General features: G+C 42.2%; 1 protein-coding gene across 1 annotated transcript in view; it reads right to left on the bottom strand.

The window, feature by feature from the left end:
* Positions 1-423: 423 nt before the first annotated feature.
* Positions 424-25695, bottom strand: part of cux1a (cut-like homeobox 1a) — a 208085-nt gene continuing 182813 nt past the window's right edge. Inside the window, exons 22-25 of the mRNA XM_071909983.2 lie at positions 11620-11928; positions 6798-6986; positions 2665-2959; positions 424-2317 (exon numbers count right to left, since the gene is read on the bottom strand). Of these exons, the coding sequence (XP_071766084.2) occupies positions 1888-2317; positions 2665-2959; positions 6798-6986; positions 11620-11928 (1223 nt within the window). The 3' untranslated portion in view covers positions 424-1887. The remainder of the gene's footprint in view (positions 2318-2664; positions 2960-6797; positions 6987-11619; positions 11929-25695) is intronic.

Raw genomic sequence — 25695 nt, 5'->3', positions numbered from 1 at the left:
CAGAGTGGGGCTAGTGGTGGTTTGTATAGGAAATATTTAACAGTCATGAATTCATAAATCGGGAACTGAATTCTCAATTTGATGAGTGGAGATCAACCCCATGACTACTTTGGATACTTTGGTTTTGGTATTTGTTGTTGAATTCATACACAAAACGTACATGAAATGTCATTGTGAATATCCGTGGCACCGTTTTGGTATATATGACCTCTGAAATGGCCACTCATGGGGAATGTATCTCAGAGGGAATAAAAGGAGCGATGTACTCGTTGCTCAAGAACAGGTCCCTCCTCTCTGTATTGGCGAACAAGCGAAGGTGAGCCATTCTCTTCCTGTCCGAATGCATCTCAGGACCATCTCACAAGCGGATCTTGGATTCGTTTTCCTTCATTTTTTTTTTTTTTTAAAACAAGGTACAAATATATATATATATCTATATATATATATATATATAGATATATATATATACACCCATTGAGGATAGAGCCAAGAACCAAAGAGCCTGAAACTAGGAATATACAGTAAAGTGAGCTGTGCATCTCCTGGCTTTTTCATCCAATGAAATGCCTCTCCTCCTAAGGGCCAGCCTGTGAGGTGCCGCGGCCTTCAGCTCCACTGCCTGCCCATGAGGTCTCAATAGTGTGGTTTTTGTAGTAAAAGAGGTTAAAAAGCAAGGTTCCTTGCATTTTTTTTAATATCTAGAATTAAATCATTTTCTTCTCCGAGAGAACTTTTGTATTTTTTTTCTTCTCAAACCTGATTTTGGCCTATAATGGAGTGTATTAAATAGACCTGCCCAGGTGTCACCAAAAATCCTGCCCCTGGCAGTCGTTAAAGCTATGAAAGAATTGTGCACTACTTAACGAAGAGCTTCTACTCATGAGAAAGAACACTTACAGTCCGCTACCACAATATTTTAACCTTTTTCCTGAAATGACCATTGCGTTTGCTGATGAACATTAAAAAATGTGAATTAGAGTGATATATTTTTATCATTCCTTTCAAACAACTGATGATTAGTATTTTCACTTTTTCAAAGATTTAGGAGTCAAAATTAGTATGTTTAAAGTCGAACGACTGTGCAATCTCATAGTGGCAACCAAATTGCTGTAAAACTTTTTTTTTCCTTTCACAGAGGGCAGAAAGAATTTGATGTAAATGTTGATTCCTTCTCAATGTAGTCTATAGCTCCTTGAGAATCCCCAAGCCATTAAATGGCGAGTTGCAGGGCACAGAAAGGAGAGATATTTGGGATAAAAGTCCTCAGGTCATTCCTCTCTCCTGTTGGCGCTTGGCTTTTCACTATTATTGTTTTAATTATCGCTTGGCGATCCTTACTGGTTCAAAGTCAAACAACTACAACTTGAGTAAAAAGGAGGGAAAAAATCTGAGAAAAAACAGAGGAGAAAGGAGGAAATATTGTAATATTTAAGTCTGCTTTACATGGTGAAATTAGAAAAACTCAATCACTCAAAGGGAAACACACGCACACATCCATACACACAAAAATAAAATCCCAAAATTGCCTTTCTGAATTTTTTCCTGTGGAGTGACACTTCTTTGTGAGTAGTGCAGTGTCTCTTGACTCTTTTGCACCTTTGGCCAATGGTGTTAAGGCCCTGTGGCCTGCAGGGCTCTGTTCTAAGTGCTTTTCTTTTCTTTTTTTCTTTATCTCCAAGACAAAACCAAGTCGTTGCTGCTGGTTAGTGTTCTCTCTCAGACACAAACCCCTCAACACCCCCTCTACACCCTCTATGATATGAAAGTCTTAAAAGATGCCAGTTCTCATCTGGCAATAACTGCACCAGGCTTGGCCTTCAACTGTGCAGTCGGGGCACTAGAAAAATAGGCTCTCTTATCTCCTTATATTGTGACGGGAGGAATGTATTAGAACTCCCATTCGTGAGGCTCATCTTTACTGGCGGCCTTTTCCAGACGGTGGATGATATTATTGAGGTTGGCAGCTTTCTTCTTGCGCAGACTGCTGTCACGGGGGTTACGGGCAGCAGCAGCAGAGGAGGCGGCTGCAGAGGCTGCATGGCTGCCGTCGGGGAGGCTGAACAGGCTATCCAGGGCGCTGCCCATGTGGTGGCTGCTGGTGCCTTCCTCCATCTGGTCCAGCCCGCCGTCATCCTCCATTGCCAACCCCCCCGTGGTGCTCAGATCCAGGCCGGTCCGACTCTCCGCAGTGCCTTCAGACTCAGTGCCGTCATAGTAGTCGCCCTCGCCGGCCTTGGCGGCCCGGCTGGACGGGGAGCCGCCCTCCCCCGCTGCAGCCTGAATCTCCTCGATGAAGAGCTCCCGGCGGATCCGAGACCTGGAGAACACCACAGGAACATCAACCACAAAGTTAGAAACATACACACAATGGGCCTCATTTAACAAGCAGTTTACAAACATTTTCCTCCGACTTAATTGTCCGTATGACCGAACAAAATTTACACCTAACTCAGAGCATGTGTAAAGCATGTGTAAACAGTTCTTTTACGTTGCCACTTAGATGATACACTCCTTTTATGGTACAGTACTGGACAACAGGTGTAGTGACATACAGCACTATTCATTGTCCCACAGACAGAGCATTGTCCAGAAACAAAACATGACTACACTTCATCAGCACACACTAGCCAGTCAAATACTTCCACCACCTCTGTCCTGTGGTACCTGTAGTTGTGGAACCAGTTGATGACGGTGCTTGTCTTGAGGTTGAGCTGCGATGCCAGCTCTTCAATGGTTTTGGGCGAGGGGTAGGGTTTTTGCTGGTAGGCCCTCTTCAGAGCCTCCTTCTCCTCAGGAGCCAGCACCACCCGGGGTTTCTTCAGGTGGTGTTGCGCCGCCTGCTGGTGCTGATGGACCCCATGCTGAGGGCTTCCCCCCTGGCTGAAGTCAGTCCCTGGCAGGCTGCCCTCCCCGCTGCCTTGGCCTTCACTTACTGAGCTGTGGCGTCGCTTCATGTAGGCTGATGGAGGTTAGAGAAGAAAGAGGAAAGGGTGAATGGGTCTATATGGCCTATATAGTTGAGGTTACATTCAATGAAGGAAAATCCCTTAAAGAAATGCACCAAGTTCTTAGGAGATTGTCCCATTAGTCAACTTAGCTGTTAAGTGATGAGAACATAGACACCAAAATCATCCATGTGTCCCGAGTAGATTGTTGATGTTTGTGCTCCATGCTAACCCCCACCCCATCACCCCTCCCCCTAACCATGTCTTTGCCACTGTTCTCTTCTTGTCTTATGTTACCTTGTTTCTGTGTTTTCTTGTCTTGATTGTGAAGTACTGTACTTTCTAAACACTGTTTAGAAAAGCACTATACAAATAATGTTATCTTTGTTGTCATTCTAAGTTGCCTTTTCTCCTTGTTGACTTATGTGTCACAGGTCTTTTCACTCTAAAAAGGTGTCTAAAACAACAGGAGAGCAGGAAATATCCAGAACTTCAGAAACTTTGATCAAGATCATTCCAGAAAAATCTATGGCCATATGCATCTGTTTTCCCAGATATGACTTATGTCTGTGCATCAAAATCATGTTGGATGAGGAACTCTGATATGAGACAAGCAACTGTCAAGAAAGCTCAAGCATCAGCAATGGACTGCACTGAGAATGTATTGCCTTTAATGCCAAATTCAAATTTATTTCAACAAAACTGGCAAGTTAGACAGTGGATTATTTCAAAACTTACATATTTGACTGATACACTCCAACTTGGTATATTGCTCCTGGTATATGACTGGTCCATGAAAACCTGAGAGAAATGAAAACCTTGCTTGAGAGGAACTCAGATTTGTCTACCTCGCCACTGAGTCCTTATTCTCTAACTTAATGGGCTAGCCTCAGCAGTTAGGCTGAACCTGACCATTGGGAGCAAGATCTGAGGTTACAGGCCAATATCCACAATAAAAGACAATCAATATAACAGTTAAGTATCCCCTAACCTCAACCTTGAGCATCATTGAACCTTTATGGGCATTTTCATATGGGGTGGTATTGTCCTACAGGGAACTGTGTTTAAATGAAATGAATACACCACTAGGGGGCAGTCTTGTCATAGAGATGATAATAAATACTTGGCTCTACGCTATCAACATTAGGTAGCACGGCAAACACAGAGAACCATCAGGAGTCTCCTAGTCCAGCTCCTCTTTTCACCAACATATTTAAAACAGGTTTATGCAACATTTAGTAGAGCACAGAGGCAAAACAGAATCAGATTTATACCAATTTACAGACTGTTATTTGAATAGTGTTATCTGGTGCAAATAATATCACCCATTATTTCCAGATGTGTTAAACTGCTAGAAGTCTCACAATCTAAATAGGTAATCCCCTATTTTGCAAAAGTACCTGTAATCTGACTGCAGTAATGGATTACAGTTACCATTTCTGGAAATCAGATGACTGCAATGACGTTACATGTAATCCATTACTCCCCGATCTGGAGGATGATATAGCTGCAATTTAAAATCCCAGCACCAGTCCAGACTTAAAAATTTCTGTGTGAAAATAAAGTGAACCATATTGACAACAGCTTTTCCATCGGAGGCACATTGATTATCTCTGTGAGCATTAATGTAACGTCATCTTGGCTGTAAAAAGAGTGAAGAGTGACGGAGGGGTAGAACAAATTCATGTTTACTATCTGCTGAACAGGAGCAAATGTGTTTTTTTTGTTTTTTTTAATCCACCCAACTATGATACTTGTAAAAAGCGTCTATGCTTTATTCATCTGTTGAGGACCATTTCCATCAGTGTACTCTCACCCATACACTTTTCTATTTCAAGTTTTAAGACTATGGTGACAGCCATTTTAAGAACCCAGTGCCCCATCTTTTCACAAGAGCTTCATAATCCTGGCTGTGGAGCGTGAACGAACATGCTGCTTTTGTAGCTGCGGCAGAGCATCCGGTAGGGCCTTTAGCATCATGGTTAATGAGGACCATCCTTGGGGTGGGCTGACGACGCTGCACAACACCAGGCTGTGCCTCTGAATCATAGCATGGCCTAGGACCACGACCATGACACCAAGGACCATCAATGTCACTTTTAGCCAGAGAGAAGTGTTAAACAGGCCTAATCACTCCAAGAATGTTCATTTAGCTGGCGAAAGAAGGGAGGGAGAGAAGGCTGGACAGAGTAAAGGGAGAAATGAGGGCTCTGACGAGTGCATTGGACTTTAAATAAGAGGGCCCCGGAGAGGCTGGGTGCTGTCATGTCTGATGAGAGCCTTGATATCTGGCACCCAGATCCATCTCGACAGCGCCTAGAAACACATACAGTACCCACCACCCTCTGCACACACACACACACACACACACACACACACACACACACACACACACAAACAGATCATATACATACAAACAAATGCATGCGCACTCAAACACACTTTCAACCCATCCCACCCCCCTCCCTCCATTTTCACCTGGAGCGCATGGCTTGTTTGCTTTGACTTGAAAGCCCATGGACATACATATCTGGGCTATTAGAGGAGGAAAAGAGCAGTCAAAGAGGTCTCACTGTCTTTTTCTCTGTCTCTCTCTCTCATTTTGCCTCATTTTATTCTCTATTTTGAGGCTGCACTACATTTACAAGAGCTGCTCAACTGCTAATTACCTTTTGTTCTCTCTTAGTTACTGATGTGCCCAGCTTCATTTGGATATATCAAATAGAACGTCATATCAGTATTTTCAAACTCTCCCTTCAAATCTCTCCATTATTAATTTGCCATAGCAAGGAACACTATTTCTGGACCATGTCAGTTGTCTTTTTTCATTCACGTCTGTTCAGTGCAAGAGATCAGATAGATAGGTCACATTCTCAAACTTGATGTTTACAATTGCAGATAATCTTCAAAGGTCATATACTGTGTAGTAGCCCAGCCTGAACTTGAGAGAGCTCATAAGCGCATGAGCTCACTTGCTCTCTCATGCAGCCTGGTTTCATACATTTGAATAGAAAAAATTGGTACTAATCTGATAGCATGGAGCAACTGTGAGCAGGTCAGTGGTTGGTTGTTCCCAAGTCAGGAAAATTGTTTTCCAAAAAACAAAATCCTACCAAGAGCAAACAGTTAGCTAATTGTGGAGCCCCTTTCAGCTATTTTCTGTTCATATTTTTCAGTATTTCCCTCCCTGTTGCCTTTGAAACACAGCTTTCCTATCTTTTGCAAGGAATTAAGCCAGAGTATTCACAAATCAGCCTAAATTAAATCTCAAAGCAGATCAATGGGGCTGCCCATTGTAATGGTGATAGTTAGCCTCAGAGTGTGTTATCACAATTCATTTCAAAGCGATGCATCAATGAACAAACCAAACGTGTAGCTTCTTTGAATATGCTTCAGTTCCTTCTTAGTATAACTGCGTTTGCTCTAGTGGGTTCATAATTTAACTATGGCCCTGTATAACCTAAAAGTCTAGTCTACAAGCTGGAGGCAAAGAATTTGTTTCCATTTAAAGAGATCAAGTTGACTTGAAGATGAGGTAAAAATGTTTTCTATTCCCCCATGTATTTGGATTTAATTTCACCTAAGACATTTTTAGGTGTGTCTAAGTGTATTTTTGCATCTTGTTCATTGGTTTTATGTCTCTCTATGTCACTCTCTGCTGATTTGTTTTTGAAAAACAGTAGAGCTTGCAGAAAGAGAGAGAGAGAAGGAAAGAACAACGGGGATGGGGGAAAGCAAGGAAGGATGCAGGGAAAACAGTATGAAAACAGTAACCTTCCGTTTAGGAAAGAGCAGGGCATGAATGTCCACAAATCTTGAAATCCTGAAAACAACTTGAAAACAGAGACTTACCCTTCTTCTCCATGCGCTTCATGTCCATCAGTTTCTCCACGTTGCGAGGGTCGTTGAGCCAGAGCTGCATCCGGACAAAGGGTTCGCGGCCCTTCAGGCTGAGTTTGTGCCAGGGCTTGGGCCGGGCCAGCAGGTCTGACACCGAGCCCTGGGTCAGGCCGAGGATGGTTTCGCCAAACAGACGCTGACCTGGAGAAGGGACTTGCTTCATTTAAAGCTGCATTAAGCAAGATATTTATGTAAAAACACACCCGACTTATCCGCATAAATCAGGAAGCGGGGCTGCAACAGAGAAGAGCGTGGTAAACATGAGCATGCTGTGTAGTTTACTGACGTCACAATACAGGACTTCTGGGTACTGAAGTCCTCAGAATTCACAGTTACCTCTCGCTGCCATTTGGGGCTGCCAAAGTGTGAAAAGTGTATAGTGCAGCTTTTGCAAAGGAAGTGTGTTCAGAATGACAAAACTTTGTGATGGTGGCTACCTTCAACCAACAGCAGAGACGGTTTAAACAGCTTTGACATGAGCAGTGCAGTGTTTTTTAAAGAACCAAGACCAAAAATGGGATCTGTGGATTCGCATGTATATAAAAATACAACAAGCAAGGTTTTGTTGTGTGTTCCAGCATAACTGCTGCTGAGAGTCTCTTGAAAGTCTTTAAATGAGCTCTCTGAAAGAACCGTGGAGCTCTGATTCCCCTTTGGCAAGCCCCAGGGGAAGCCTAGAAATCTGTGTGTGTGTGTGTGTGTGTGTGTGTGTGTAGGGGGAGGTCTGGGATTTGGAAGGCCTACTCTATAGAGGAGGAGACAGCATTATACAGCAACCAGACTGTGCGAGTGAAAGAAAACAGGTGAGGACAGTAACTGGTAGGGTTCTGATGTGTGTGATAGTTTATGAGAGAGACAGAGACCAATTGTGTTTCTGCTTTAGAGTGCATTTCAGCCAAATAGAGAAGACAAAATATACATATTATAGTGCTATTTTGTATGGTGGTATCACACCATGCCCGGTTAATCTAATGTAGACCGATGAATGATAGTGAACTCCCGACAATTTTAAATGGAACTGCACAGGTCTAAATGAAATCACTGTTCTCTGTTAGCCATAAATCAAAGTACATACCTATTACTGTCAAGTGGACCATTACATATAGTCTAGGAAGACCCATTTGAAAATAAATTGGATTTGGGGACAACCAAGGTAAAGGAAAAAGCAGTTACAGGAGGGAGAGCCCTTTGTGCCCTAAATATTACGCCTAACGTGTTTTATGTAGAATCATTTTTCACATCATTTGGCCACACCACCATGACTGCAATGAGCAATCCGATTTTAGACCATGTGCGTCATCAGTGGCTATGGAGCAAAGCCATAAATCAGACAAGGAGGGAAGCGCCAACACAGCTCACATGCTAATGTGTCCTCTTTTGGGAGGGCGTTCAGGTAAGCCAGGCTGAAACAAGTGTATAGAGAGGAGAGAAGAGAGCAGCTAAAGGCTAGGCCAGTGGAAGGTTAGCTAGCTGCTAACCACAGGACAGGGGAGCGATTTGAAGGGCTCAGACGATGGCTGCTTAAACACCACAATACATCACAGAGTAGCGCAGAGGACAGGACCAAAGACAGAGGAGGCAGGCAGAGGTGTGATGAAGGCTTCCCAGTCTGGGGACTGGGGAAGTGGGATAATGGTAAATGGCAAATATTCAATTCTCCAGGTATATAGAGAGAAAAATGAGACTAGGCCAATCAAAACAAAACTAAGAAAGTCATCAGTGCAAACTCCATGCATAAGGTGTAGATTTGACAAATTTTCTATGCAGTAATACCATATGGAGAAAGAGACTAAACAGAAATGTTCCTAACAAGGCCACCCCTCCACTCTTTTCATAGGCTCCTTGAACAACTAAGGATGGTGTGTGAACTGGCTGCTCTCTCCTTGTTGTGCAAGAGAAACACATATTTAATTTTAGCTGAGGCAATAGTCTCCTGAGGAAGCTGGCCAGCTTGATGTACAGTAGTAACTGTCTGGTTTTCTCTGATAGGCAGACACATAGCTGGTTCTAGGCATAGGCGACAAGGGCAGTTGCCTAGGGCGCCATCCGTCACCAAGGATGCCATTGTCTAGATGAGCCAAGCGCAAAAAAAAATCCATGTGAATCAGAATGCATTTTAACATTTTGTGATACTGCAGCAGTGAGTCCAGCAACACCGAAACAGACAAACAAATAAGTCTCATACTGTTTGGTAGTCCTGCTGTAGAGTGGCCGTCCAGCTCCATACAGGTACACACACCTGTATGGACGGGGGGTGGGGGTGGGGTGGGGGTGGGGTGGGGGGGTGGGGGGTGGGGTGTCATAAGTTCATCTCGAGTCCACCCTTCTCCCTCCACTAACCTACAGGAAAATTCTGTCATTATCTACTTACCCTCAGATGACTTATTTTCAGTATATCACGGCCTTACTTGTCCTTACCTACAGTGACAGCAGTGTGTCCAGTAGAATCCAATGGTACACAGGGGCAATATGGGAGTCAAAAAGTGTCAACTTACTTTTTACACACACCATTATAAACACGTGAGTTTGGGGCAAATTGAGGAATTTTAAGTTTCACTTTTGTTTTCGCAACGGGAGGCTCTGTCGGATTGAGTACAATGCTACTGTTCTTTTTCACATAAGCAAGGATGGGGAAGAAAGGCATGTGTATGCGATGAGTTTACAAGCAAAATTAGCGAGATTAGCCTCTGGTGTGACAGAGAACATAACGTGATGTGTAGTGTTAGAGATCGCTTTTTGACCAACTTTTGATTTTGTGGCGGCCCGTGCTGATATTGTGGCGGTGCGCCACAGATAAGCCTATGTATGGGAAACACTTCAACTATCAAAGTAGTTGAACATTTTGTTCTTTGTTTGAAAGTATAAGTAAGCGGTTAGTGTTTTAAGTCACTTTGAGCAGAGTTCTTTCAGGTTGTGTGATATACAGTAGATCTATGCATAGGAGTGTTAACACTGACGTGGGGAAGATTCAGGTGAACGCGCGAGGTCTGGGTTTGTGCAAGCGTGAACGTTTTTGAAAAACAAAGGCTGTAGTGAAGATTTGCGCTAAATAATGGTGAAAATATCAGTCTTTTCCACTCACAGTGCGATCGTTCGGCTTCAGAAGACTTGGATTATGCTGCACGAGCTGTATGGAGTAATTTTATGGTCATTTTTTTTGCCTTTTTGGAACTCAGGAATGACTTCAGTTGTTTTGGAGAAGGCTGCTATATGGAGTTATGCTGGCAACCTCCCTGTGTGTTATGTGGACAAAGAACCTTCACCTGTGTTTCAACTGGCATGAGGGTAGAGTAGATAATGACAAAATTTTGTGTAAACTTTTCCTTTAAGCCTTTGTCTACACCACAACAGGGGTTAGTTAGTACTCATGTCCACAAAGCCCATATAAAACTATATCTGGGTCTTTTTTTACTATTTAAAAACTACCCTACCCTTTTCAATAGGACTCTAGGCAACTCCACTGTATGGTGTTTGTGGAATCTGCCTTGACTGGCAGTTTTATTGCATGAATGGCAGAGATGGAGTGTGGAATTACATCCACCGCTCCCTCTACCTCCTCCACACAGCCAAATACTGCAGCAGGTGAGTGGGGGCATCCACAATCTCGTCTAGGGCACGAAAAAGGCCAGAGCCAGGCCTAGCCTTGCTCACAGTCTAAAACTATGGGGTTTGGACGGCAATCTAGCAGTAGTAGACAAGTGCGGAACCTGCTGGCCTGGTTTTCCTACTTAGTCCCTCCTCTTTGTGTGGATATATACTAGGGTTGGGCGATTGAACGAATACATCAGGGATCGGCGATAGGCTGAATTCATTGCCTGTGGAAATTCCCTTGCCGTTTTTTTGGCCAATTTAAATTACCTTGATATTTGGTACTTTAAATGTAGCCTAGCGCAAGATATTCAGGATTTCCTGCAGCGCTTGACAAGCATAGATAGCTGCCCTAACTAACAAACACCCTGCCTTGACTGTAAAGCCCTAAAAAATCATCCAGAACTCCATCATATATGAATACATTTATTTTCACTGACACCAAAGTCACGTTGAACACAGCGTCTCACCGCGACCTCTGCTGTTCAAAAACGCCATTGTAATGAATGAGGAACATATTATTAGCATCAAATTGTGTTAGTAAAGTTAACTGTTACAACTTCAGGTGATGTTAAAGACAGAATAATATCAGCATGGCCTGTCTAAAACGTTGGTATTTAGCTAAGTTAGCGAGTAAGTCTGTTAAGCAAGTCTGTGACCATGACTGCACACTATACTGCCTTGTATTTACTTTGTTGGCCTACAAGTAAGCTGATAAAGTTGATTTTTCAATCGCAATGAAAACTAATTTAATTTAGCTTATTTGCCCTTGCATATTACACAGAAATGGTAGATAGAAAACATTAAGTGTGCATGTTATTAAGGTGTTGAAGTTAGTCAGGGACTACAATCGTGACTAACACATCATGGAAAGGCACACTGAAACACACACGGTCAAAAATAATGCTCAAGTTGATTTTAAATTTGGTACGTGTTCATTTTTTTCTTGACTGGGAGGACGTGAACTGTAAAATAAAATATGTTAAAAACGCAATTCCTTGTGCTTATAAAAGCTACATCTGCATTGACATCATTGTGCCGTGGCCATTTTTTTTTTGTACAAAATATGTACACCTATGTTTAGATGGCCAAGGAATGCAATACATTGAACGGTTCAGTTCATCACGTAATGGTGAATTCAGTGATATTGTGATAACTTGATTTTCCATGCCCACTCCCAACTCACCCAGGTTGTTATCGGTCAGCACCTCCTTCACCTTCTTGGTGATAACGTAGGTGTCCAGCTCTGATGACATGGCCACCATCTCCTGGATGCTGAGGCCCGAGTGGCCGGGGACGGGCAGCGGTGTGCTGGGCTGCAGCTCGCTGGGCTCGCTGGCCTCCCTGGCTTCACGCCCGGCCGTTATCGCCCCACCACCGCTCAGCCCTTCGCCGCCAGCTGCCTGCTCCCCCAGGCTCTTCAGTGAATCCTCCACAGAGCTCAGTGGCGACTCCGGGGCAGGGCTGCAACTGGCTGAGGTCTTAGGAGTATTTTCTGTAGGAGGAGAAAGAAAGAGGGAAAATAGGTTAGAATAAAAGAGTGGAGAGCGCAGAGACGTTCAGAAAGAAAGAGAGAGATGCCAAAAAATTGTTACTTCCAGGGTATCTGCAGGTTTCAGAAAGCTAAATTTAAGACTTTTTAAGAGATTTTTAATGCTACCTAGCATTGAATTTATGACCGATTTAAACACCCAAATAAAATAAAGCAAAACCAAGATGCCCCTGGCAAAAACCAGCCTATTTCTGACAAAAAATTTGGACAAAAAATGAATTTGGACAAATAGGGTGAATCTATGGCATCTCAATTAGTGGGGATGGGACGCCGCTGTTGCAGCCCCCCTTCCTGATTGGATAAGATGGCTGGAGTTTTACATAAAAACCTTGTCTACTGCAGCTTTAAGGGGCATGAAGTCCAACTGTGTTTATGATGCATATTGTACTACTAACCCTGTTCTGTTGTTCTGTAAAGCAGACAGGATGCATATTGTATTACTAACAATGTTCTGTTGTTTAGTAAGCAGACAGGATGCATATTGCACTATTATTCAATATGAATTTAAGAGTGGACATGCAACACAAAGAAACCCGTCATTGCATGGTGGAAAATGTAAGACCTCTAATAACTGTATTTAAGACACTTTAATAAGTTCTATGGCCTTAAATTAAAACTTATTTTAAGACGTTTTCAGACGTTTTTTAATGTCACGCGGATACCCTGACTTCCCTAAACAAGTACAGGCCAAGTATAGTTATCACAGTGCTGTTCATGTAGAGGCCAGTTTCCCATATCTCTACTGTAAGGAGGAACACACTAAGACATTTTGTCCATGGTTAGTGTTCAGCTAACAGCAGCTCTACATGAACTAGATGTTTAACCTTGACTTGTCAGCATAAACGCTTTGAGAGAATGAATGGTGTTGCCCAGGGCTAACAGTCATACTGGGCTCTGTCAGCTTTACTACAACCTCCCTCACATCCCACCACCCAATAACTGATGATGCTCACTGCACGGTCAATCAGTTTCCCTCCTTATGACAGCCTGACAGACTGTCAGGAAGACAGGGTTCCCACCGTGTCCCTGATGTAAAATTCCATGACTTTTCCACGGCCATGAGCGCTTCCCTGACCTAAAACTGTTCTTCCTTCCTGGTTTGTTAATGTTGTTTCTCAGTCTGGTTTCCACTCCAGTTGGACTGAAAACCATCTATTGTAATGAATGTGTGTTGGAAAATAAATGTGGCTATATTCCTGGAAAGTGACCCATTTGTAAATATTCTCCAATTTCCCCAGATACTTTATCAAACTCCCTGACTTTCCCTGTCGGGAATACACCTCTCAAAATTCCACAATATTATTATATATAGAAGATGATCTTATTCATTGTTTTAATGCATTTGTTTTTTACTTTCCATACTATAAAGCACTTTGTAACTGCCTTTATTTTTAATCAGACATGGCCCTTAAATTTAAACTGACAGTTTTTACATTTACTTAGTCAGGCTGTCCTCTCACATCCCAAAGGGCAAAAAAAGGCCAAAACATCAAACAATGTATTGCTGTCCAGATTCTTTCAGAGCTCACTGTACTCTATGTATCTGTATGTGTGCGTGAGTGTGTGTATGTGTTTGACCTAGATGGCAGGCACACCTCATCAATCTCCTTCAGCCGAGGCCAGGAGCAAGGCCATAGTGTACACACACTCACACACACGCACATGCATACCAAGGTCCTTGTAGCTGCCAACCATGGGACAAGTAGAGGAGAGTATGTGTGTGTGTGTGTCAGAGTGAGGAACAAGGATGGTACAGGTGACCCCCAAGGTGGTATGCATATGATGGAGGATTTGTGTGTGTGCACGGATAAGTGCACTCATCAAACCAACATTACATTTTGTTCAACATTACATTTGAGTTCTAAACCCTTCTGTTACAAAAATGCTAATATCAGAAACTGAAAAATAAATGCTGCAGCTTAATTGGACTTCTTTAAATACAGAATACATTACAGGTGCAGGTCAGAGTCAAACACACACACACACACTCACACACACACACACACACACACACACACACACACACACACACACACACACACACACTCCTAAAGACAACTCATAGCCACTGAGTATGGAACTGACTTGTCTAGTCTTACACCAGGCGATCCCACTGTGGGTTATACAAGCAAACACTGTCTGATGCTGTTGGCTCAAGCAATGGCTTGACGTTTAAGAAGGTAAACAGAAAGAAAAAAAAACAGTATCTTTCACTTGTGATGAGTGCAAGTGTTTGTGATGGTAAGATACATGGAAGTCACACACTGCAAACAAAGAGATCCAGAGAGAAGCTCTCCTCTTACTCTGTGTCAAGGTGTCTGTATGTGAAGGATTTATGAGCATCTGTGTGTGTGTGTTTGTGCGTGTGCATGTGTGTGTGTGTTTGTTTGGCTGGTGGCTGCGGCCTTCAAGTGAGCAGCCTAGAGGAGCCATCATTAGTGATTACCACCCTGCTGAAAACAGCTGAAAATGAGTGTGTGTGTGCATGTGGCTGTGTGTGCGTGTGTGTGTGTGTGTGTGTGTCTATGTGTATGCAGACAGTCAGTTTGGATATCCCGCCCAGTCGTCATGGTGTAAGACGTCTTGACAGTCCAGCCATGTTACTGTGGTACTGATCCCCAAGGACATGATGCGTGTTGAGGGGGTCGGGGCAGGAGGTGGTGGTGGTGGGGTGTGGTGGGCGTCGGAAAAAACGGCCAAGAGGCTTTTTCATATATGTTACAGCTTATATTGCATATTTCATATATGCATGTACACAGCATTTGCGAATACGACTGGAACTTTTTTTTTTTTTTCCATTTCATTCACTCTTTATTTGTTAATAAATCAGATAGTCTCATTGAGATGGATTTCTGTTTTTCAAGAGACACCAAACAAATTCCATTTATAAAAATTCCATTATAAAAAGCAAACATTGTAGAAATGTCAAATATCTTTGCTTTAAAATCATTAAATCTTGCACACTGCAGCCATCTATGACCTTACATGTGTGTGTGTGTGTGTGTGTGTGTGTTCGCATTGGAGAAGAATTAAGGATGAGTTGTGACTGAGGAGGACACGACGAGTGCTTCTAATAGGATAGTTTACTGCATTTCTTATGGCACATACATCTATAGAGGCTTTCAGGTGACATAAAACACCCCCTGGCGGCCATATTGGAGGTCTTCAGCTCTTGACCAGCTGATTGTAATTCTAAATGTGCAACTTGGTGTCTCAACAGAACTGAATAGACATGGTTAAATTCTGTGCCGTTACTGGTAACTGATTGCATTATTGATACATCTGATTGATTTTGTGTTTAGATAATGTCAGCTTGTTTGCTAGCTAACCATAGTATCTGGTCAGCTAACCATTACTTTCTTGTTGTTAACACATCTGATTAGCACACTAGCTAACGTATCTAGTAGAAGCTAGGGTTAGTAGTGGCTATATTTGCATATTAACATTAGCATCAGTTGCTTTGCTAAATTAGCCTGTTGGCTAGTTAGCTAGCTAACAAAGCCAAAAATGTTTGTTCAGCTAAAATCTTCTCAAGCTACAACTCAGAGTGTAGCTAGGTAGAAACTAGGGCTAAATAGATAGTCTACTGTGCCACATCTATGACCTTACGTGTAAATTTATAAATTTGGAAACAAATTTACCTTATCAGACTATTCACTTTTACTTATAATCTCACTGAATGGATCTACAGCCACACCACAACAAGCTTGTTTCAGGTAGAGCCATTGAGAGAAAGAGTTGCGTCACCTCCATTCACTTCATCAGGCCAATTATTTTACAGCAATGGCGGATCATGGAGACCCTCAATAGTTCCAAACAGCCGGAGCTAGCAACTGCATCGCCATAGGGAGGCAGTGTTTCAACTGCTGCTTTTAGTGGTAATAACTTCAAAATCAGTATTACTTTAGGTACTTATCTTTTTATCACATGTAAATCAAGTTAGCAATATGTTTTAGAGCATTTCAGTTTAATTCCACTTAACCAAATTTAAATATTTAATCTGGCTATGTTACTTTATGTACGGAAACAGATTAATAGAGCAGAACAATAACGTTAAACTAGCTAACGTTAGCAATCAATTTGGTTTTAGGTTAAGGTACGTTCTCTTAAATTTTCTGTAATTTCATGCATTTTAAATTGGGTTAGGGCTAGGGTTAGATATTTTGGTAGTATTAATATTGATTCTGGATCTGGTGGATGGCTCAGGTTAATAAAGCATGCTTAATTGCATTTATAATCTAACCAGACTTGTAAATTACTTATTCTAGTCCTGACTCTTTGTCTAAGACTCTTACCATAGACTTAGTAACACCTGAGTAAGAGAGTATATTTTTTATGTACGCCTACTCATGCTCTATGTTCATTGATGCACCTCAATAGTTAAATATGAGTACCTTCCTCTAGGTCTAGGGCCTGTACTTTAGAAACTTGAAATGAGGATGATTTTGTTGGTCAGTGGAATGCTTTTACTTTAGGTCATAATCTGAATAGACCGCTCGCAAGTAACTTTCAATGACAGCACTGAACATCATTCACTGCCCCTTACTGCTGTCAGTTGTTGGTGGATTCACAGCACTTGAAGAGACTATCTTGATGGATTGATATTCAATTCATACCTTCTGGTGACGTTATCTTAAAGTCCAAAAAAGTAAATAATAATAATAATAATAAAATTAGGCTACATTAGGATGTAACACAGTGAACAGCTAGCAACCAAAGCAACACATCATTGACTAGTAAAGGTGCCAAGCCTTAATCACTCTAATCTTCTATTTTGAGATAATTTTTAATCATAATATTAAATAGTAAATATTACAGACATCTAACCTGTCAGTTTACAATACTCTAAATCAGTTGTCATATTGTTTATTATACCCAAAGTCGCGGTTGTTAGTACTGTTCCCATAGAAAACAATGGATTCAAATGGACTGCTTGGAACTATCGGAGCTACCATGAACCACGTGACCGCCATGTGACCGTGTAGCGTTTTTGACCCTCCGTTGACGCAACTCTTTCTCTCAATGGCTCTGGTTTCAGGTATCTCTCTTTTTCAGGCCTGGTTGATTTAGACAATATTAACTACCCAACTCTCCAGTGGACCTCCATGATGGAGCCACACCTGGTTGATAGGAAATTTGTGACACAAAGCCTCTATTGGTCATCCTGGGGACCCATAGTCAACCCAGTAGATCCAGGCACTTTTCAACTAGTAGTTCCTGTTTACAGCTGTGGATATTGCAGTCCAGGGAAACGAAGCTTGAATGATAATCATTCATGTCCAAAAGTTCTACCAAAGTGAAATATGGCTTAAAGCGCCACACACGCAGACAAACACACACACACACACACACACACACACACACACACAGGAGGTATTTGAAGGTGTGTGTGTGTACTGTTCAGCCTTCACCCTAGAACCCTTCAGAGAGTCTACATATAGTCCTGCTAACTATAGTCCCTTCTAATTCCATTTACACTCTATTTGTCCCATGCCCTCCATCCAGCTCTACTGTGCATACACTTTTTACTCTTTTTATACACACACACACACACACACACACACACACACACATGTTGCATGGACTTAGAATAGATATTCCATGACCAGTGGGAATGCTGCTTTAAGTGTTAAATATCAGTTTCTTCCTCCTCCCACTTATGCAAGCAGAAAATAGATTTAGATCCAGTTTCTTCCCACAGTCCAAAGACATGCATGACAGGTGAATTGGAGAATCCAAATTGTGAATGAATGTGAATGTGAGCATGAGTGTATTTGCCCATCAATCTGTGTCTGCTTATCTGTGTTAGCCCTGTGATGAACTGATGACCTTCCACCCAATGCATGCTGGGATAGACTGCAGCCCCCCCATGACCCTGACTAAGAATAAGCGGGTATGGAAAAGGAATGAATGAATGTATTAGAATGTCTTACTTTCATATAAAAAACGTCAACCAAATAACATTGAAACGTTGAATTTAAGCATTTGACAGTTTCTCAATACCTGCTGTTGAATGTAACCCATTAATTTTTCTTTCCCTTTTTTTTTTTGTTTCGTCTGATCCCGATCTGTCCACTCTAAGTCATCAGTGTAATCCATGTATTGTCGGGGCTAATTTGCTGTAAAAATGATTGAGAAAGGGTAGTTAATGTAGGACAGCCAGTGAACGTAATCAATCAAGCTGTACTGTGGGCACTGCTAGTGGGGATCTGGGTCCAACCTATTCATCATTCACCACCACTTCTGCTCGCATATTAATTAGCTGGCATAGTGTATGTGTGTGTGTGTGTGTTGGTGGGGAGTAAGGCTGGGGTGTCCATTCTCCCCTCTAATTATCATACATCAGGGTTCTTACGCTGTAATTCAGTACAACAGCTCTCCTAGACCACCTTTATTCTCTCCCTCTACTCTCCATCTCCATATTATCCTGTCCTTGTGTCCATCCCCCCCCCCCCCCCCACATCCCCCCCTTATAAGACACAGTTCACAACCTGACAAAATAAAACACACATGTGAAATGGGGATTTTCACATTTCACATTAGTGCAGATTTTATTGTAAAATCCAGCTGTCTTATCAGCCTATACCAGGAACTGTCCTATCCCCACTGATTGAGATAGATTCACCCGATTTGCCCAAATTAAGTTCTGGTGTCGTTATAGTCACTGGTGGGAAATCTTCTCCACACAGGAAGCGACAAATACAGAGTTAAAGCCTACACATTTCAATATGATTAGACTAGGCAAGCTCTTGGTTGAGCCTATGGAACTCTCCGTGTTCCGTCGGAACGTTCCAAAAAGTTTTGTGATTTTCTGCGCCTGCCGCCTTTCTCTGAAAATCCGGTTTGACAGGTACAGAGCTTGCCGCTGTGGTACGTCCTCCATAGATGTGTGTGGGAGAGGGATCATTAGTTCATCACATCTCATATGTCCATCTTTCTCCCCCACCGACTTTAGATTGGTACATTCTACCTTTCATATGCTGAACTGACAATAACAGTGAACAAGGGGTAAATACGAACAGGGAAAGTCAAAATTTTATATGATTCCCATGTTGCTGAGACGTGACGTTTATAGGCACGATATGATAGATATGATACTGGCACACGCACACACACACACACACACACACACACACACACACACACACAAAGCCTAATGTAGCCAATTAACTAGCTAGCTAACATTATTGGTCACAGTGTATCACATCGCAGTGTAACTGAAACCAAACAGTAGAGGTCTTTTCTTTTCAAGACCGCAACCGCTGCAATTTACAGGGAAAGTCATCAGCTGTCAGGTTAACCGAATACACTACACGCTCTTTCCTCCCCTCTTTGTGTGTGTCTTGAAAGCAACATATCCCTAACACCTCTCCGCTGTTTGTTTTATACACCTCCTCTCCACGCTCTGCTCCATGCACAGTCGGGAAAAAAGTCGGAATAAAATCACGGCAGTTGCTCTGCACTCCCGCCACCACAATCGTTAGGTGGAAAACTCAGTCGGAGCCGTCTTAATGCAGTCTTTTTCTCGTCTTGACCGTTACGACAAAATCAAACATGTTTAATATTATCTTAAGTCTTTAGTCTTGGCTCAAACGGTGTGTGATTGTCAACGAAGCGATTTATAATGTTACCGCCAATAGGTGCGCTGTCTTTGGCTGACATCCGCACCTGTAGTGACAGACAGACAAAGTAGTAAACACGGCGATGCTGGCGGGGAAGCGCAAGTCCCGGTTCCATTGGACCGTTTAACCGGAGGAGAAACTGGTGGAGCTGTGGAGAGAACGAGAGTTGATCTCTCTCTTTATTTCTCTCTCTGCGTGTTGTGTATGTGTGGTTTGCTGTATGTGTGTGTGTGTAGATGGTGGAGGAGGGGGATGTTGTAGCTTCATTCACACTCAAACATCATAGTCCATTATCAGTGTTTGTGAGCCTGTATAATCCTTCACATGCACTGAAAACCTGGAACTACTACCAAATCTGTGAAAAATCCTGCTGGAGTCTTTTAATGTGTGATGCTGCATGATCTTCAGTCTTAACAGAATCTTAAAATGTGAGTAGCTCTAGGACTAAAACTCATGACTTGAGACAAATTGTTGTTAAATGTGAGAGTGTATCAGACTAAATGTCTTCTAATGTATGGCAGGCATAAGTTACAAGAACAAAAACAAGTGGTTGAAATGGCTATCAGTCTTCCTTCTCCAGATATTCAGCATATCCTGTACGTGCACGGGCCACCTGAAACTACCATCTATTTTAGGCTTTTAAAGAAAAGAAGGGAATTGCATTTTTTTATCCTTTTATTTCTTTTCTTTTTTTTACATTATTTTTGTCTGGTGTAAATGTAGGAGTGATGGACTTGACTTCCAACAGACAATTAACATTATGATGAAGCCAGATAGGGTTATTTAGTTTGGCAGCTGTCGGAGTGTTGAAACTAGAACCACAGTCAACATTCCTTCACTTTATTTCAAATTAGATACCATTTTTGTTAACATGCTAATCAGTGGTGTGTTTGCAGTTGCGATTTTGTATTATATGATATTGCAGATGTAGTAGTTTGAACTACTTTTTCTAAGTAACTTTAGTTAACCAAACTATATTTGTCTATTTGTCTATATATTAATATTCAACTTCTTCCAATGTGAAGTAACTGGTAGCTTGTAAAACTAGACTTAAAACTAGCTTCCCCAAAAGTGTACCTCTGGCTGGGCCACTGCTCGTCTCGCCAGCCCACTTCCCCTTTAATTAGCTGGGATCCAATTAACGTGTCTGCGGTCGCATTGGCTCCAACGGGTCCTGTGTGATGTCTGGTGTGTGTGTCGTGGGTAATGAGCAGTGAGTGGTGTGGCCGTGTGCTTTTGTTTTGGATTGAGTTCTATATCAAGTCTAGGAGCAACCTGTCCCTGAATTTGATGATGTTACAGGGATACGTTTGGAGCAAGTATATTTTCATCTTTCAAACAGCCTGAGCCAATTCTGACTTGATTCAATCCATTACAAACCAAGCCAAACCAAACTGTACCGCTGCAGACTAAACCAAAGTCATGGCCCTGCAGGCTGTACCAGAGAGGACATCTGATCTGATCCAAATCTCTGCCAGTGTTTCATTCAAAATTACTATTTATTAAGGTAAGTCTGATATATAGTTTTGCTGATATCATCCTTATATTACAAATGGGATCTGGTCCAGTCTGATATGATGGATATGATGCAATTTGACTGATTACATATTTACTATATACTACTCTGGTTGACTATGGGAAACCCTTCACCTCAATTCTAATGCAACATTCTGATCAGATTCTGCACAAGTATGCATGATCATATTTTTATTAGAAGATTTAACAGTATTTAACAGAGTTGTAATGTCCCAGGGTCTGATTACTTTAAATTTTTTGGGAAATGGTCAAATTTAGATATCTTGATCTTGAATATTGGCAGCTTCAATACAAAAATTTCGGTACTGGTATCTGCCTTCAAGCACCCATTGTGGTAGAAGTCTACTGTTTCCCCATTGGGTCTTCATGACTTGAAGTTCAGTGCTGAATTTTTCAAATGACTATTGATGACTATTATAAGTTATCTAATAACTTCAAAAAGCTTCCACAGTGTGCTTTACTTTCAGGCCACCAGAGTAGGTGTCACATTATCAAAATGGTGGACATCTAATGGTAGTGCCTTGGTCAGGGGCACTGACAGAAGTCTTTAATGTATGTATGTAATGTATGTGTATGAGTGAGTGCGTATGGCACACGGCAGACAGGATCTAGCTAGTTTCCTTCCAATCCAAGGCTAGTGCTGGGCCAAAATGAGCGAACAAATCATTTTGAACGAAAGTTTCTCGAGCTCGAAACATACCAAGTCTGTAGTGGTACGTACTGGTTGCTCCCACTTCCGGGTTTCCATCAAAGTTCATTGAACAAGTCCGGCTAGTTGCCTTTCTCCCCACCCGCTCTCTTTCAAGCATATGCACTGAGAACAATGGCTTCTGTAAATGATCAAAGTACATGCTACAGTGAGCCACAGTACCGCCATGTACCTTCACAAACAAAGATTCTTTGAGGAAGTAGTACATTGTTGAGTGAGCCGTTAATTCGGGTTTTCGAGTTTCAGTACATAAGCAACCCGTATACTGAATACTGGACTCGACATGGCAGCGGTACTGAATGCTGGAGTTGCTGCTCGTCGCCGACAGCCTGCAAATCACACAGTGCCTGCGGTAATTTACCACAAAAGAACTACTGTTTCTTTGTAGGGATGCTAAGTTGATAGACATGTTTTCACTGAAAACACAAACAATATTGTTTGTGTTGGTATGACAACCTAGTGTATGTTCTTGTATTAAGCGGTTGTATAGTTTTGAGTCGTGCGCCGACTGGTTTTCCCCCTTGGGGCTTGCCATACTTAGATACTGCTTTGTTGAACGACTCGTTCCTGTGCCTGTATACTGAAAACTCAAACTCGACATGGCAGTAGTATCAAACGCTCGAGATGCTGCTCGTCTCGGACAGCTTGCAGATACTGTGTCTGCGGTGTTTGATGAGGCTCGCGGCTGCAGTTTTCAGCTTGGCTGGTAGTTAATTGTTTTGCATATTGGTGTAACTAACGTTTTAGTTTTTCTCAAGCAATATTGTAAATAATCTTAAATAAAAGTGTACTTTTGTAGTTTGCAAATTATTTTCTTAATAACAAACACACACACACCAATTAGAAAATTACTATTATAGTGTTTGTCTCAACATATAAAATAGACAAACAAAACCAGTAAAATTTAAAATAGAACACTTTGCATGATTTCGTAGGTTATAATTAAAATGGCATGATAAAATTATAAAATAAATACAATTTAAATGGATTTGGCACGTGCTGTCACCATGCATGTATTGCATTGACTCCCTTCACAATACTAGCAAATTAGCATGCCCTGCCCTCTCTTTTCTAAATGCGGTACGGGACACAGGACATTGCCCGGAAGTTATGAAGACTGATAGCTCAATCTAAGGAAAAAACGCGAAAACCCCGATTCATTTTGAGGTAGTGACTCATTATGAAGGATTCACCGAAAGATTTGTTCTGCCCAACACTGGTTTAGGGTGTTTTCTCAGTAAATTTAGGTCCACGCCAGATAGTGCCGTCTCTTCCATTACGCAGGCCCCCTGCCACCTGGTGATGATATAAGTCACTTATTATAATTGCACCGCATTATTATATTGATGGGCCTCCATCCTCATCCCCATATCATGGCCTCTATTGCCATAGGGCCAGACCATGCAAATGATTCGAAAAAGCCTAGCTCCGCCTGTAAATGGCTGAAATGCAACATTCAAGTACTGCTGTAAAGTCTGAAATCTCAGGTTTCAAATGCAAAAAAACAGAATCGTGCTATCATAAACTCATAAATTCATCTTAAATTCAAATGTCATAAATTAAAATTTTATTAAAAAATGTACAAGGCATGGCATCTGGGTCCCCAGAGAGGGCCTGTTGACTCTAGAGGTTTAAAAAAACAAAAACTAATATTTTAGGAGACAAAAGCCTTCATCAATACCTCAGTTTCATTATGTTCAAATCTATTCTATTATGTTCAAAATATGCCAGCTTTTTGGCTACAGAAAAGCTACAGCTACAGAAATTGTGTTGGCGCATCTTAACAATCATGGGCGCAAAATGTCATTCTGTCTTACGTTTAAACTGTATTGATATGTTGTTTTATGTAATGCCTGAAGAGGGCGCTCTAGACTGTAGTATTTAAGGAACTGGTTCTCTGAGTAAAGTTGCTTTTGAATGAATGATCTTGACGAGTGTGGTTGCTTCAAAACATGGTACCAGGAGTGAGGTGATCTTTTGCTAACACATAAACAGTCGAAAGATGGATGCCATTCGCCAGCCAACAGAGTTGATATTGACTGGCAATGTAGCTGAAAACTGGAAGGTTTTTAAGCAAAGTTTTGAACTATATCTGTTGGCGATTGGTGCAGACAAACACGCCGACAAGAGGAAGATAGCATTGTTGCTAACCGTCACGGGACGTGCAGCATTGGATGTTTTCAGTACCTTCACATGGGATGAAGATGAAGAAGACAATTATGAAGCTGTGATCGCTAAATTCGAAGCACATTCCACACCACGGAAGAATGAGACTTATGAGAGGTACGTTTTCCGTAATAGACTACAATTTTGGAACATTGCGTGACTCGATGATACGTGACCAAATTGTGATTGGAGTCTGAGATAAGAAGGTGAGGATGCTTCTCCTCAAAGAGATAGATTTGAGCCTAGAGAAGGCAGTTAATATTTGCAAAGTTTCAGAAAACGCAAGGATTCAGCTAAGGACATTTGAGGGCGAGGGTGATGGAACTGTTGATGCTATAAGCAGTAAAAGGGCAGGAAAACGGTCGGCAAAAGGGGCACGTGCGGTGCGACAAGAGACCGTGGCAGAGACTTTTGACTGTGAGCGCTGTGGCAATATCCATGTACCAAGGAAATGCCCCACATTTGGAAAACGATGCAGGAAGTGTGGTGGCATCAATCATTTCGCCAGATGCTGCAATGCTAAAAGGAAACTACACGTTGTGGAGGAGCAAGGAGCCAGTGGAGAGTCGGATACCAGTGACGAAGAGGATCAGCGTATCTACATAGGAGTGGTGAAGGATCAAACCACTGATGATGAATGGATTACGCATCTGGATGTTAATGGCACAACCGTGGCACTGAAAATGGATACAGGGGCCCAGGCGAACATCCTGCCATGGGAAGAGTTCCTTAAACTACGGAAGAAACCAAAAATCTCTCATAAGAAGCAGAATCTGTACGACTACAATGATGAGCCAATCCCCACCAAAGGTACGTGCAGATTGACATTGAAATGCAGAGAGAAAACGGTTCATGCACTGTTTTCTATAGTAAAGGAGGAAAGACAGCCTATTCTGGGATTACGAGCATGTGAGAAGCTGGGGCTGATAAAGAGAGTGCATGTTATTAACAGGGAGAGAGTGCACGTTATTGACAGGGAAGCAGCGCAGCTAGCCACCAAGCCAAGGGGCCGGACTCAGCTGCACAATGAGATCACAACAGAGTTCCCAGAAGTGTTTGAAGGCATAGGGAAGCTCCCAGGTAAACACAAGATACAGCTCAAAGAAAATGCAGAACCTGTCATTCACCCAGCCAGAAAAGTGCCATTTGCACTGAGGGACAGATAAAAAAATGAACTGGACAGTCTGACAGAACTGGGAACTGTGAGACGAATCGAGGAACCTACAGAGTGGGTCAACTCACTAGTGATAAAGGAAAAGAAAGATAGAAATCTGCGGCTGTGTTTGGCACCAAATGACCTGAATAAATGGATTAAAAGAGAACATTTCAGGTTGCCCACTAAAGCTGACATCCTAGGGTGCATGGTAGGTGCAAGTTATTTCTCCAAGCTAGATGCCTCATCTGCGTTCTATCACATAGAACTGGAGGAGGAGAGCACAAAACTCTGTACCTTCAATACCCCCTTCAGAAGGTACTGTTTCTTAAGACTGCCTTTTGGAATCTGCTCGGCTCCGGGGGTATTCCACAGGACCGTTTCCCAGATCTCTGAAGGCATGGAAGGAGTGGGGGTGTTTTTAGATGATGTGATAGTATGGGGCAATTCCCAGAGTGAGCACGACTCCCAGCTGAGGGAAGTTCTGAAAAAGGCACAGGAATCAGGGCTCAAACTGAACAAGA

The sequence above is a fragment of the Centroberyx gerrardi genome, chromosome 11 (genome assembly GCF_048128805.1).
Source record: "Centroberyx gerrardi isolate f3 chromosome 11, fCenGer3.hap1.cur.20231027, whole genome shotgun sequence".
Lineage (NCBI taxonomy): Eukaryota > Metazoa > Chordata > Actinopteri > Beryciformes > Berycidae > Centroberyx > Centroberyx gerrardi.
This window is presented reverse-complemented; position numbering and strand designations above follow the sequence as displayed.